A 15,049-nucleotide genomic window follows, 5' to 3' on the forward strand; every position below is an offset into this window, starting at 1 on the left:
TTGTATCCGACAAAATACCAACTACTGAAATAATATTCGGCCCGTTACTCGACATCGAAATTGCTCCAATGATGTAACAAAAAATAATAACTCTGTATTATTATAAGCGTGAACCAATCACAGGATTAAACAATTTCGCGGCAAATATGATCGAATATTTAACTATTCGGTCAAGTTTTAAAAAATATAATATCCATTGAAACTCTAATGCTCTATTTCAAGCTTTGTGTAAGTTAGAAATATAAGGTTCCATTAAAAATAGTATGTTATACTTAAATACAATTTTGTTTTCTTTTTCTGGTAGGCAATTTTTATTTTAAAACTCTCAACCTCTCAAAGACAAACTTTTAGTTTTATTTTAAAAAGAAGTTTGTGTTGTTGCAGCGATTCGTTGGTATTTCAGTACTTTTATTCGTCATCGCCTAATCATGCAAGAACCCAGTATGTATATATACGCTTGACTTTCTAGAAGAAAATACAAATGATTTGCAAAGTTCAAAGAACGGTAAAACATTTTTGTAAGACCATGAATAAAAATATTTCAATTAATTAATGATACAATTTATTTTCCAAGGAACACTGAAAGTGCAATATATCGGTTTTCATTGTGTTATTAAAATAATATACGAGTTATTATTCCAACCAAAGATTTTATAAGCTTTTTGTTAAAACTGTGTTAATTGGAATATTTTACTGATCTTTTCACAAAGAGATATCAATTTACTTTTTTTCTAATAATTTTTCTGATTTTATGAAAAAAAATGTTTTCTCGATTATAAAGATGATTAAAAGTTTTTTTTTTATATCATAAGTAAGCGTACGGAGAAATGGGCCACCTTATTGTAAATGGTTATCACCCATAGACAATGACGCAGTATTAATAAATATATATTAAGCATTCCTTACATCGCTAATGCGCCACCAATCTTGAAAACTTTTTAAGCCCTTCCAACTGGAACACAGCAATACTAAATATTGCTTTGTTGGTATCTACCCGGACGGACTTTCACAAAGTTCTACTACCAAGTAAAATAAATATTCGCTATTTTCATGAAGGATATATAATTTATTTGTATAAAATTATTGATGTGTTATTCGTTTTCTGAATAGGAGTAACTTTTGACAGTTCTTCTCAATACAATATACATTCCAAACCGAGATTTACATTAATTTGTTGTCTAAAATTAATATTAAAAAGGGCTCGCGAGAATATAATATTATTTTACGCGTTTGTCTTATTACATTATATCAGTAAAAATGTAATTTAAAATAAAAAAAAACATCGTAATCATATATTATATATTTATTAATCATTACATCATAACCAATAAATTAATAATTTAATGTAAGATTAAAAATATTACAAAAAATAAGGGACGATATATCACAACAAAACAATGAAATATGATATTTCTTACAAGATAACGCCATGTCTAAGTATATTTTTCATTGCTTCAGCTAACTGATCCAAGGATTCATTTTCCATTACCGAGTGGTTTTACGTTATTTAGTGACTGACGGTAGGGGGTATTTCTTTCTAATGGAAAGGACCTTAAATAAACATCATCATATTTTAGACCTTATTAATGAAACAAAAACAAAACTGCTTTCTTTTTAATTTGTTTTGTTTAAATAAAATAAATTGTAAAGCAAGCTAAAATAGCCAATAATCCTACTGTACTAAGGAAATATTTTCAGTAAACGGTAAGAATACCGCAGGGAGCGATTCAAAAATCCTTCGGTTAAAATAATGTTAAAAGCGTGCAAAAGAAGTCGTTGAAGCGAGTTTTATCGTCATATATTTTTGACTGGATCTTTGCCGCTCACAGCTCGTTGACTTGGAAACGGTACTGACAGCCTGCTTATTTTTCATTTACGATCGCTAGACATGATTTCCAAGTGATTATTTTTGTGACATTTATCTAATGTTTCGCTAAGCGTCGTCTATAATAATTCCTGATTTCAGAATGATACATTCTTAAAAAATCTGAAAATAAGTAGAGCCAAACTGTTTTATGGTTATTAGTAAAATTTACCTCTTTTAACTATTCAGTGTATTAGTTTGTAAATAACATAGTTAAAAAACTTAATGAACAACCCTAGAGAAAAGTTAAAATTTTAATGAAATATAAAGGCGTGGCATCGCAGTCGTCTAGTTGTCTACAGTCTAGACGGTTGATTAGCAAGCCATTGTATAAATTAAATGAGTTCTATTCATTCTAAATGCTTCCTAGTCTATGGACGTTGTCACGACGCGTCGCGACGTCTGCACCGAACGGAAACGCTGACATTGTCACGACATCCTATGTGTGGCGTTGCTTTAATAGCTATCGTAAAACAATGTTTATTTTACAGTAAAAATTTAGTAACGGATACAATAAAAACATGTCATTAATGAATTTAAAATAATTAAGTTATTTTTTTTACTTTTTACTTCGCTCTCTTGTAACTAAATAACAATTTCTTTGCATATGAATCTGAGTACAGATTCAATAACCTTTAGTCATATTTTATTTAACTAAAGTTATCATAAACGTATATCTCAATAACATTTAAAGTCCTCCTTTATAAACTTTCCGTATACATCTTTGTCACTATATTCTATCTTTGAATATATATTTTTTTAATTCTACTTAAAATTTTCGTTTAGAATTTAGTTCGTTTAATGCAGTGCCTTGATATATCAAAGCATTTCGTGATGCAGTCTGAAAATTATGTTTATCAAATAAAATCAGTGAGTGTACGTTGCCATCGTTAGTTCAAAGGAATTTGTACTTAGTTAAAATTAAGTATAATCACATCCCGTAACTGTTCCACTGTTTGCCAAAGATTTCAGCTTCTCTTAAAGAAAAGGTTTGGATTTTATTCCTGCAATTTCAGGTTATGGTACACATGTCGTACAATATTTTAGCCGTTGAAATAGAGAAAATTTATAAAAATTCAAATTAAGAACATGGAAAATTCATAGTGCTGGTCTGGATTAACAGGACCTTCGTGTTCAACACATGACAAAGGAAGAAAAAATGTTGATTACATTACATATCAAATACTACTCTCATAACACAATAAACTTATGCTTCATATACACGTAAATACATATTTATATTAAACAATGGATATACATGGATGGATATACACACTAGCGAATATCGGTGAAGGTACGCACGCCTATAGTATCGGGCTATTTCTATCCGGATAGGATTACTGATGGAGCACTGGGAACTCGAGCAAGGTGTGTGTGTGCAGCATCATGTATCATAACCTATCAAAGATTACAGTTGATACTCTAAGATTCATGTTATAAATGGTATGGTATTCATACTAGAATGAATTATGATATTATTTCCTTTTAAATAAAGATAAATTAATAAATTCTACACAAATTAATATTTCGTTTTTTGTGTAGAAGATATGTAACTATTTTCCTATTATTAGTTTTTTTTTTTTTGTTTATATTAATGACAATAAATTTGTTTTCAATTTATTTTTAAAAATAATTGTTTGCGAACTTAAGTTTCGTGCTGATTAGGGGCAGCTAGGGTAGTGAATCGCACGGACATCAAAACGCCCTACGTTTTATTTGTGACATACGTCAGATAAAGTTTGACAGTGCTCTAAAGTTAGTTGGCGTGCTTGCCAACATTGTTAACATTCAAAATTGTTTTTACATTGTATCTATTTATATTTTTATTATACCTCCTGCTCTATCGAAAGATATTTTATTTTTCTTTTTAATCAAATGACTAGTAATTAACTGAACAGCTGTTGTCATGGTCGACGCCACATTGTATGACGTACATAATGACAAGAAAAGGAACACGGTAAACGCGTTGTTGTGCAGCCAAGCTACGAGTAGCTAGTTGAGCAACCTCGAACATGAGCCGCGTACCCACCCTTTTATATTATCGTGACAAAGATCTTTTTGTTTATTTATTTCATTTAAGAAATAACATCGGCATATTCACAAAATAAACAACAAAAATTTACGACAGTGGTAGGCTAGTAGTAGGGATAATAAAGTGATACACCATTATAAGCATTTACAACATAACAATTAAACGATACCATAGGTACTTAAGTAACAAATTTAATAAATAATAATAAAGGAAATGCTATCCTATATATATATATATATATACTTAGACTTCACGAAAGATAGTGTTATTAAATATATGGTAATTTTACTGATTTAACTGTTTTATCTATCTTTATTTCAGCGCATACCTCAAAGATGACTTTGCTGTTATACCGTATCTGGAGGCCGGTTTCAACAGGGTGAGTAATACAAATTTAGAAAAATAAATAAATTACAAATGAATGGATTAAAATGTAGTTTATATCAAAAAAAATTGGGCTACGACAGACGAATAAAGAAGAAGCAATAATAACTTCTACTAGCACTATAGAAAATAGTCGAAATAGTTTGTCTGTAATCCATTTCTATAAACTGGAATACTAAATTCAAGTTCAAAGTCAGACTTCTTTTTGTTTAAATGGGTAAATTTAAAATTAACTTATAAAGTAAAGTAGTGAAGTTTGTAAGTTATAGTGTCAAAGGTAAATGTTTCAACATAGTTAGGAATAGCTTCACTTAATATATCGCTTGGAAGTTATAAAGCCACTTCCTGTTCTACTCCGTTCCTAATTTATAGCGCCGCGTCCGTTTAAAGTTTGAAGGTCTTCATCAACTTAATTAAAGGGTCACGTCAAAATGATAAGACATTTGAAAAATCTATTTCTAATAATTGGAATTGTTTGATTTTGGCAGTTTTTTAAAAAAAATAATGTCTCTTTGTTTTTTTTTAATATGTATCATATATAATTTTTTTTGTTAGAGAAATATTTAAAGGTCAATGCTTTAAGCTACTCAATCAGCAGCTAGCGTTCCGACAAATTGCCTTCACGGCAAACTAAAAGACAAATGGCAACTTTGGGACAATTCAATGCGCTTAGAATTGCCCCAAAGGTAACTCTCATGATCTCTTGTCAAGCTTTTACGTCCATCGCTTTAATATTTTATTAAAAGGTTTCAAAAATATGTTATTTTTTTATATTGTTTAATAAAGCACTTCTTTTTTTAAATTAATATGTAAACTATTTCATCCACCATCAGGTAATGGTAGAAACATTGGGTGCAGCAGCTTGGTGTGCAGAAATATTACAAGCTCGCGCAGCTGCCGCAACTTCTCGGGCCCAAGTCGGCGCCATCGCGGCTCTGGCGGCGGCAATAGATCGCTGTCGAGACCTTGTAGCAGTCACTGATGACCAACAGCGAATACTGGTTAGTAGCCAATAAAAATCCTATGAAATCAAATGCTACAAATGCAAGGATTAGAGAAGTTGACGATTTTAAAACATTTTTAATCTTTTTTATATAACGTCTTTTTATAGCTCACAAATAAATCGTGGTGCCGGGTGGTTGGGTGGAGGCCAGAAGAAGGTCCGAGACCTTTGACAGAAGCAGTCAGCGGTGAGGCTCTGCGATTGGCAGCTACCGGGGCCCGTGATTGGGAAGCACCTGTATTAATACGAAGACGAGCCGCTCCCGATCCAGTGCTGCTTCCGTGCCGAGGATCTTCTGTAACTTTAAACAAGTAAGAAAATCACGTAGATCGTTTATATAGATATACATTATAATACTACGTCAACGAGGCCAATTATATATTGACGTAGATGTAATGTAACAGCCTGTAAATGTCCCACAAATGGGCTAATGCCTCCTTAAAAATATTTAGGGCTCATTCTACCAACCTATATTTGTGCATACATACGTATATAAGCAGATTATCATCCAATTCACGCAGAAATTTGCATAATATTTACCTTCACCATAAAGTACGTAACTAATTACAGACACAAATTAAGCACAAGAAAGTCTGTGTTGATTGCCTGAATATGAACACGTGAATCGTGTAAATCTTGATATTTATAAAAATAACTACAAATCACATGTATAAATAATAAAAAGTAGTTGTAATGATTACATTAGCCACAAGTTTCTATTTATGGCTATGTAAATACACGTACGTTGTTTCTCTAGGAGCACTTCACACGTCGTGTTTGTTTGTGAACCTAGTAATGCTATGGACTGTGAACGAGCACGTGGTTCACTCCATTCTATCCGACGAGGGTCGTTGGATGTACGCTCCGTCGCATCTGATGGATTGCGTCGTACTTCATTAGCTAAGCTGCAAGGATTACCGCTGGAAGCACCAATTACTAAGGTAATTTAATATAAACTATTTAAATAAGTTACCTTAATGTATTAATACTAAATTGAAGATACCACTTTGAAGACGCATGTGCATATAAAGGATATTTTACCCTCCCTATGAATTATACCAATACTATAGATGTCGACTTATTATTACCCTTTATCTTTTCCTTCCGTGATTTGTTATTTTAATAAATTAAATAATAAATAAATTGAGAAGATAATCATAAATCTAAAATGCCGGCATGTAATTTTTCCTTCTTTTTTAAGGTAAATTTTTAAGGAGAAGAAAGGAACGGAGTGAAGGGATGAGTCATCAAATCTATACGAAATCCCAGTAGTGATAGTTCTGATTTGAACACATGATCTTCGTTTACGATACACTATCTGGGTTCTATCCATTGAGCCATTTCGGCTCTTAAATTAGTATAATACTTGGCTAAAGTATTATTAAAGTATACAAAATCTATTGTGTTTTTCAGGTTATATCCCTCCTGTCGGCGGCAACAGATGGCGCTCCACCTTCCACCATCGCTTGCATAGATCGTGCCGTTGACATGTTGCGCACTTCGGAGTTATACTCGCCGCAGATGAGGGAAGACCCGAAGATGAGGGCCGAAGACCCTATTGCTACTGACCTTATTGGAGCTTTGCTGTCGGTGAGGAGAATTTTAACAATAATTTACAAATAACCGAAGTATATATATGTATAATACCAAGTAAAGTTCAATGGTATTTTTGTACTATATAAGTAGTATAGTATAAAATAGTGGTCTTAATGTTTATTTTTATAATTAATAATTTATTTAATCTAATTATAATGTTATATATAATTAATATTTAAACTTACTAACTATTATTTATCTGTTTATGATCCTGTTCGGCCTGGGAAAGCGGGAGCAAGTGAACTCAAACCTTTTTTATATGGTAGGAGGTTTGAAATTACAACAAACACTCTTCCTTCGCTGTGATCGTCTTAAACTTTCTTTTCTGATGCTTTAGTGACATAGTTTCAGAAAATTCGCGCCATTACCTTATGTTTGCTAATACGTAGGAATTCATTTTGATTTAGTTAAAAAAAAACTTTTTCGTATTACAGAAAGTATGGAGCGAACACTACTAAATTATTTTTTGCCTAGTTTTCGTTTGGTTATAATTATCGAGTAATGGAAATTTGCGTTTGGTCTTTTTTTCTCATAAGAAACAGTATTTTTGGCATTTATATCAGAGATTTCGTTTTTATATTTAAATTTACACCGTGGACAATTAACAACTAATGTATATAAAACTAACCGTCACAAAACGTCAAAATATGGTCTTTCCGGTCCTTCTGACCACATTTATTAACTAGCACAAAACTATAGATTAGAACCAAACTAAAACCATCAATTAAATAAACCATTTGGACTATTCTTCCAAACGATATAATTATCAATACCAAATCTAAAATCAAAATGATTTCTGTTGCTCAACTTCCTAATTACATTAGATTAGTTTGCAAGTTCTACGTTTTCCTTTTGGCTCTTGTAATATGCAACAAGTTGAACAAAGCTTTCAATACTAACCGGTTTTAATCTGTATTTTTATTTATTAATATCACCATATTATGTTTTAGTGCTACAAATCTACTAATTATCGTAAAATTACTGTTGTGTATCGTATTTATGTATTTATGTAAAGTATATTAATAAAAGTAATATTTTTATATAATATTGTTAATATAATAGTCAAATAAATAAAAATGATATATCTAGCTAATGTTGGCTTTTTCAAACTTTTTGGTGTTATCATTTACAGCAAGGGGCGACAAATGTCCTGTCATCACGCAGGAGCAGTAATGACTCCACAGTCGTCAGATCTCAAGCCAATAGAACTAATATGAAACATAAGGTAAGTCATGTTTTTGTGAATAGTATAATACTTACTACTTTACTTTTTATAATTACTTAAGGTAAAAAAGTGTGAAATGCAATAAAGTTAATTCAAATTAAGACTTGATTATTGTCAAATTAAAACTTGACTCAACATTATATATACTCAACCTTTACCTTAAGAAAAAACTTTTATTATCTACAATAGACAACAGGCCAACTACGCGAAGTCCTAGACACGGCTCTGAGCTGGGAGTTCGAGATCTTCCGCCTCGAGGACTTGACCCGCGGCCGGCCTCTCACACACCTCGGCCTCACACTGATGGGCGGCCGCTTTGACGTTTGTTCGACGTTAGAATGCGACGAACGAACTCTCTTGCACTGGCTGACGGTTATCGAGACGAATTACCACGCTGTCAACACCTATCACAATTCTACACACGCAGCTGATGTTTTACAGGTAATTCATTTTAAAGTTCTAAATACTTGATTCTCTTCTACAATTTCGTCACCTCTTACGCATTTTACTAAATGAAATGTTTGCTATCTGTACCATTTCGCCTATTAATTGTACATTTGCAATATTCTGAATTCAGCAACTATTCTATTGTAGAAACAGTTCGCTAACTTACGTGCTAGATAGCACATGTCTTAATGTAAACAACAAAAACTCTAGCTGATTGATTTACGAATAAATTAACGCAAGAACTTGCAAAAAACAAGGATATGTTCATAGATTATAAATAATAGGAATTTGTTTATTATTCGGACAATATCTTATAAATAATTATTCTATTTAGGCCGTAGCATTCTTCATAGAGAAGGACCGTCTAAAAATGCTACTAGAACCATTGGAAGCTGCTGCAGCGTTGATCTCAGCCGCGGCTCATGACATTGATCATCCAGGAACATCCTCTGCATTCCTTTGCAACTCGCGACACTCACTTGCGATCCTCTACAACGATGTCAGCGTGCTGGAGTCTCACCACGCTGCCCTCACCTTCAAACTTACCCTCAGTAAGGAACACGACATACTTACAATACATATTATTTAGTTGTTTACCAACTAATAGTTTTTTGGTAATTTCGTAAATCTAACTGTAAAATGGAATCCAAAACGTTACTGTACTTTGGCAAGAACTAAAAGCTAATTCAAAAGGTACAAAAAAATTTTGATCGTTTTCCGAAACTGCCTTGCCTTGCGTTTTCAAAATGTTTGAAACAATTAAAAGCAGACAAATTTTCATCTAAATCTGAAACTCCTGTAAAGTACTACAACTAACATTTTATTTGTGTAGTATATCGTTTTCGATTTTCTAAACTGAGAAAATTACGCTTAGGCATTAGGAGGCAATTACAAATAGGACATTTTTTATAATATAGGTAGGTGAATGGGGAATTGGTGATATAATATGTGTTGAGTGGGTGGTACCTATTCGGACGGATTTGCACACAGCCCTACCACTGAGTACGAATCCCTACCACAAAGTAACAAATTAATTAGTAGAATCGATATGCAACAATAATTTTTAACCCATTTCCAGATGACGATCGCGTGAACATATTCAAGAATCTCGACCGTGACACGTACAAATCGGTGCGGCACAATGTCATCGACATGATCCTCGCCACGGAGATGACCAAGCACTTCGAGCATCTCGCCAAGTTCGTCAACGTGTTCTACGACAAGTCCAATGGCAGCAAGGAGGATAACATGCATACTGATGTAAGTTACATTCATTTAACTTAACTTCAGATGGCCGAAATGGACTAGGCTTGTGAATCAAAATCTAAGAGTGCACCAATTTTCATTTGGTTAATTGCATTATTCATCTCATACTGAGCGGGGAAGGAAAGCATAGTAAGGACACTTGTTGAATGACTTGAATGTTGAATGAAAATCGGCCAAATGTTAATAGACCAATCCAGGATGGAGCAGCGTGATGGAATAAGTTGTGAAAATGAAACTCAGAGTTAGTACTTAGCGTATATGAGATTTTTTTTTAATGTTTCACATAAAAAATCTAGTAATGTTGTTAAAGTTCAATCAGTATTATTATTTTTTAGGAGCCTCTGTCATTGGATACAACAGCCTTGACCTCACCGGAAAACGTCGTTCTAATAAAGAGAATGATGATCAAATGTGCAGACGTGTCGAATGCTTCAAGACCTCAAAAGTTCGCCTTTGAGTGGGCAAGAAGGTATAAAAGAAAATCTTAGATTTTTATTCTTAAACTAGATGTACATACTATAAAATTATCCGTATTGCCTGCGTCGTCCGTTTTGCATGCCTCTAATATTGACTAATAATGTAACATTTATAGAATACATGTATCGTAATAGCATCGTCATAAGTTGGTTTCCAACATTTTACGACCTTGTTTGGGAAGGAATTTTCACGAACTAACACTGCAGATCGGTTGACTTTATGACTGCTCGGCTAAAGTTGTAAAAACATCTATTCCTCAATAAACGGACGATATAACACACAAATATTTCCTCTAATAGATTTGTTCGTTAGGTTGAAAAACTTAATAGGCTCAACTAATAAGGATTTTAATTTAGGATCGCAGAGGAGTACTTCTTGCAGACTGACGAAGAGAAGGCCAAGGAGTTGCCGGTCGTGATGCCAATGTTCGACCGTGCGACTTGCTCTATACCGCGCTCACAGATAGGATTTATTGACTACATCATAATCGACATGATGGAAGCTTGGGCCGGTAAGTCTAATTTAAACTAAATTGAAAGCTACGTAACCCAAGTCATGGTAATTTTAAAGGCAAGAAATAGATACATCATTGTTATAAGACAATGTTTTATTAATATCTAATATTTACAATAGATTTAATTAAATGTAACCAATTTTATGGAACAGATAAAAGGTGTCCTTTTAGAATTTTTATTAGAATTAGAAGGTTGAATGGTTAATAATATACAAAATGAAACTCATACATTCATCGCATGTTTCAGCGTTCATTGACATGCCTGAGCTGGTCACCCACGCGAGAAATAACCACCAACGTTGGAGGGAACTTGACGAAGCTGGTGTGACAACAATCGCTGATGTGAAGCGAGCACAACGTCAAAACACCATACAATCGGCACCAAACTCAACCTCACAACCCACTGCTGAAGAGTAAACTCCACGATATTATCCATAATGTATTTGGATATAATACGTTTTAACTAATAACAGCGCGTTATTTATATACAAAATGCGACGAACGTAACGGTAAAATAGACTTGATCAAACTGATAATAAAAGATCAAAGGAAAGCTAACCGTTTTTTGCGTATACATTTTGGAGAGCCTCTAAATTTTGTTGCAAATAATACTTATAAAACAATCTGTCAAATAAATGTAAAAACACAAAAATAAAGAAGCACAAACTTTTTTAAAGAACACGAAGAATGAACTAGTTTATAACTAGTATTAATCCGTACCAAATTAAAAATCAAAACTATAAATAATATTGAAAATATTGAAAAAATAAAGTTCCAAATTAAAGTTCTTAATGTCCAAGTTATAAAATGTATCGTGTATTACAAAAGGAACTGGCCCTATTCAATTTTGATATTGAACTTATGTGTAAAAGAAATTCATTTTTCATTTATTAAAACATTTCAAACATAGTTGCCAAAGTATCTTAATTTAAATGGGGCCAAAGTATTGAATACACATTTTTATCATCGAGGTGGGTTCATCTCAGATATTGGTAAATATACAGATAAATAAATCGGATATGACGACTATGGAAGTTTAAAATCTTCCTTGAACGCATTTGGATGTAAAAAAAAATTAAAAGTCTGAAACGGATCATCGGCGCAAAGCCTCATCGGATGTGTCCGAAAATACGCTTATTTTATACCTATGCCCGTGTTTGTGTGGGTATTAAATTATATTGTTGCTATCTACTTAAGTAGCGGGAGATATTGATATAAATTTTTTTAATAGTTTATTTCATAAATATATTTATGAATTTATCTTCGTACCATGATATCCAATATATAGGATGTTATTTTTGTGTATTGCAGTTGCCATTTAGACGGGTATTAAATTTGTTGTTTAGATAAATACGTACTATAAAAATCCGTGATAGAGTGCCATATAAGTAGTTGGCAAACTGTCATTTTACCATTTTTTTTTCACTGCATACCATGACACTATCACCTTCCCGACATTTAACTGAAATAGCAATCAAGAAAATATATAGTGCAAACATTATAACAAAGTCGCTTTTACACATAAGTGAGGCATATAATAAATAACAATTAAAACGAAATATTTTATTCTCAGCAATAAATAAAAATATAAAAGACTATGCATAATGGAAAAAATTAACTATGTTTTAATAAGTACTAGGCTTTTCACAAGCCTTAGAGTTCCTACATTTCTAGATGTATAAAATTATAGCAACCGTAGCAACTTTGGACCGGCAAAGTTAAAATGTTTGCACTATTCATATATTAATATCACATTATATTCCCTTCAATCAAATATGTAGCGATAGAAAACCAAAAACTAAATATAAAATTGGTCCACATATACACTTGAGCTTTGAGAAAATTCCTATTTTTATATATAACTTTTATAATACCTTATACACCGAAACCTTTCGGTTTTTATCATATCAAAATTTCAAATTTTCGAACGTTTTAAAATAACTTTTCTATATCTAAAAGTGTACACTGTCGTTTCGTTTCATTTCATGGACAGGTGTGTTTACATAACTTTTATAATAATAAAAATTTTAAAAATGTTATTTATATCCTACTTCATTATACTTTGATCGCTTAAACATTTCGTGTTACTATTAATATAATTTATTATAATCAAATAAGGTTTAAACGTGTTTATACTAATTACTATAATAAAAGTAGAGATTTATTCGTCTATATGACGCTGGTATTCTAAGTAATTTATACCAATTGTATAGCTAATCAATACAATTTTAAAGGTTATAATGTTACGCTTCCTTGTGCTCAATGTCAATACATAACGGTCTAAATAAATGGACATAGACGTAATCGTTTAACTTTTAAAATAATTATGTATCTGTGGAAACTTCTATCCCCTCTTAAATTATTTAAATGTAGATCGTGGTGTTCAATCTCATATTATTGATTGTATGTAACAAATACCAAATTTAGGCTCGTGTTATGCCTAATAACAAAGAACATATATGTGTATCAAATATTAAATAAAATTATTAGGCTTAATTTAATTACTAAATTATTCTACTAGTTAGCTCAATTTATTTGAAGATGTAATGAAATAAACCAGTATGGTTTAAGAATATTCTAATAGATTTTCTCCTCTACATTAAAATAAAGGAAGTAATCTCAGATTTGTTACAAATTTTCTTACAAAAATACAATACGTTTAATATTATAAACAATTATACTGGATTGATTGAACGAAAGCCTCAGTTAACTTATGAATTAAAATCTTCGAGGAGACCATAATATACAAATCAATTAATTTAATTTACTTACACTACAAAATATTGTATAATCTAAAAAATATTTATTCGAACATAACTTTTTCTTAAATAATAATGCCTAATATTAATTAATTAATAATTTACTTTGTGTTATAGTAAATTGATCGTTTGAAAATTATATGTGACGGGGGCTGGTCCCCATGTGTATGAGGAGTTATAGTTAACATTGTTGTGAATTTTATATGAAAATATAATATGCGCTATAGAGATATCAAAGTTATCGATGTTATAACAATTTATGACGTTCTTAAGCTTCGTAAATTTGTCTCTGTGAATAGTTTTATTCAATTGAGTAACAATGTTCACTTCCGTTTACAAATGGTTTAAGAATTTTATAAACTTAACAATAACAGTATTTAAACATATTATGTAGCTTAAGTCTTAACCGTATACGTAACGATTTCAAGAAAACGGTTAGAATTTCGCTTAATAATATGTTACTTAATCTTATAACTTGGTACATTGTATTAACAATACTCAAAATCAAAAGTTAAGATTTTAAATAGTAAAATGTTTGTTTCATGCTTCTTGTAACTATATTAGTTATCTGTGTAATGTTAAAGTAAACCAATGAAACCTTTCCTTAGGTATTGCAACGGCTAATCTATTTGTAATGGCTAATAATATCTGTGTGTCAATAAAATAAGAACTTAGACGAATGTTCCACATGAATTTTCCGTGAGCGTCTTGTTAACATGAATGAGATTGTTAAGTGTTGTGTAAATAAAAAGAAAACTTACATTTTTTTGTTTTTTTTTTTTTAATAACCAGCAGGTATTTTTTATTAATTGTTTCTAATTTTTTATTTCTATCTATTAACCATGCTTCTTACTCTCTAGTGGTAATACAATAATTCTATTATATGTTATATCTCAATGTTCTATCATATAATTCTTCTGCGTGTATGTGATACCACCTCTGCAGATACAGTGTCAATATCTATGAAGGTGATTGCTTTCCTTTAAATGAGCCATAAGTCCGTTTAGTTTTCTTTTAAAGTAAGTAATTTTTTTTACAAAATTGTTTTTACTAAAAATCTAAAATATTTAGACATAAATTCAGTTTCAAAAATTGGAGTGCACAACTGCCAGTAGTTTATTCTACGGGGTAAGATGCCATTCTTATAAAAAAACCCGCCTCCAAAGTCTCATTTAGAAACACTGACTATTGCACAAATCTGCGGCCGTGGTACCTGTGAGCATACAACAATAACGATTCAACAGTAACAGTAACAGCCTGTGAATGTCCCACATCTGGGCTTAGGCCTCCTTTCCCTTTTTAGGGAGAAGGTTCGAGCTTAGATGTTATGTCCCTTGTGCCTGTAACCACGCCGCTCCAATACGGGTTGGTGGAATACACATGTGGCAGAATTTCAGTGAAATTCGACACATGCAGGTTTCCTCACGATGTTTTCCTTCAGCACGAGATGAATTATAATAACAAATTGAGCACATGAAAAAT

General features: G+C 31.8%; 1 protein-coding gene across 8 annotated transcripts in view; it reads left to right on the forward strand.

The window, feature by feature from the left end:
* LOC126774820 (high affinity cAMP-specific and IBMX-insensitive 3',5'-cyclic phosphodiesterase 8) overlaps positions 1–14,329 on the forward strand; it is a 182,685-nt gene extending 168,356 nt beyond the window's left edge. For 7 of the 8 annotated variants that reach the window (XM_050496439.1, XM_050496444.1, XM_050496442.1 and 4 more), the window contains 13 exons: positions 4,218–4,275; positions 5,114–5,281; positions 5,392–5,594; positions 6,041–6,224; positions 6,697–6,873; positions 7,109–7,141; positions 8,012–8,104; positions 8,294–8,545; positions 8,886–9,102; positions 9,630–9,811; positions 10,153–10,286; positions 10,651–10,805; positions 11,056–14,329. In XM_050496439.1, the coding sequence (XP_050352396.1) occupies positions 4,218–4,275; positions 5,114–5,281; positions 5,392–5,594; positions 6,041–6,224; positions 6,697–6,873; positions 7,109–7,141; positions 8,012–8,104; positions 8,294–8,545; positions 8,886–9,102; positions 9,630–9,811; positions 10,153–10,286; positions 10,651–10,805; positions 11,056–11,225 (2,026 nt within the window). In that variant the 3' untranslated portion in view covers positions 11,226–14,329. The remainder of the gene's footprint in view (positions 1–4,217; positions 4,276–5,113; positions 5,282–5,391; positions 5,595–6,040; positions 6,225–6,696; positions 6,874–7,108; positions 7,142–8,011; positions 8,105–8,293; positions 8,546–8,885; positions 9,103–9,629; positions 9,812–10,152; positions 10,287–10,650; positions 10,806–11,055) is intronic. The other variant, XM_050496438.1, reaches the window with a different exon arrangement.
* Positions 14,330–15,049: the final 720 nt, after the last annotated feature.

This window comes from Nymphalis io, chromosome 17 (assembly GCF_905147045.1).
Source record: "Nymphalis io chromosome 17, ilAglIoxx1.1, whole genome shotgun sequence".
Classification (NCBI taxonomy): domain Eukaryota; kingdom Metazoa; phylum Arthropoda; class Insecta; order Lepidoptera; family Nymphalidae; genus Nymphalis; species Nymphalis io.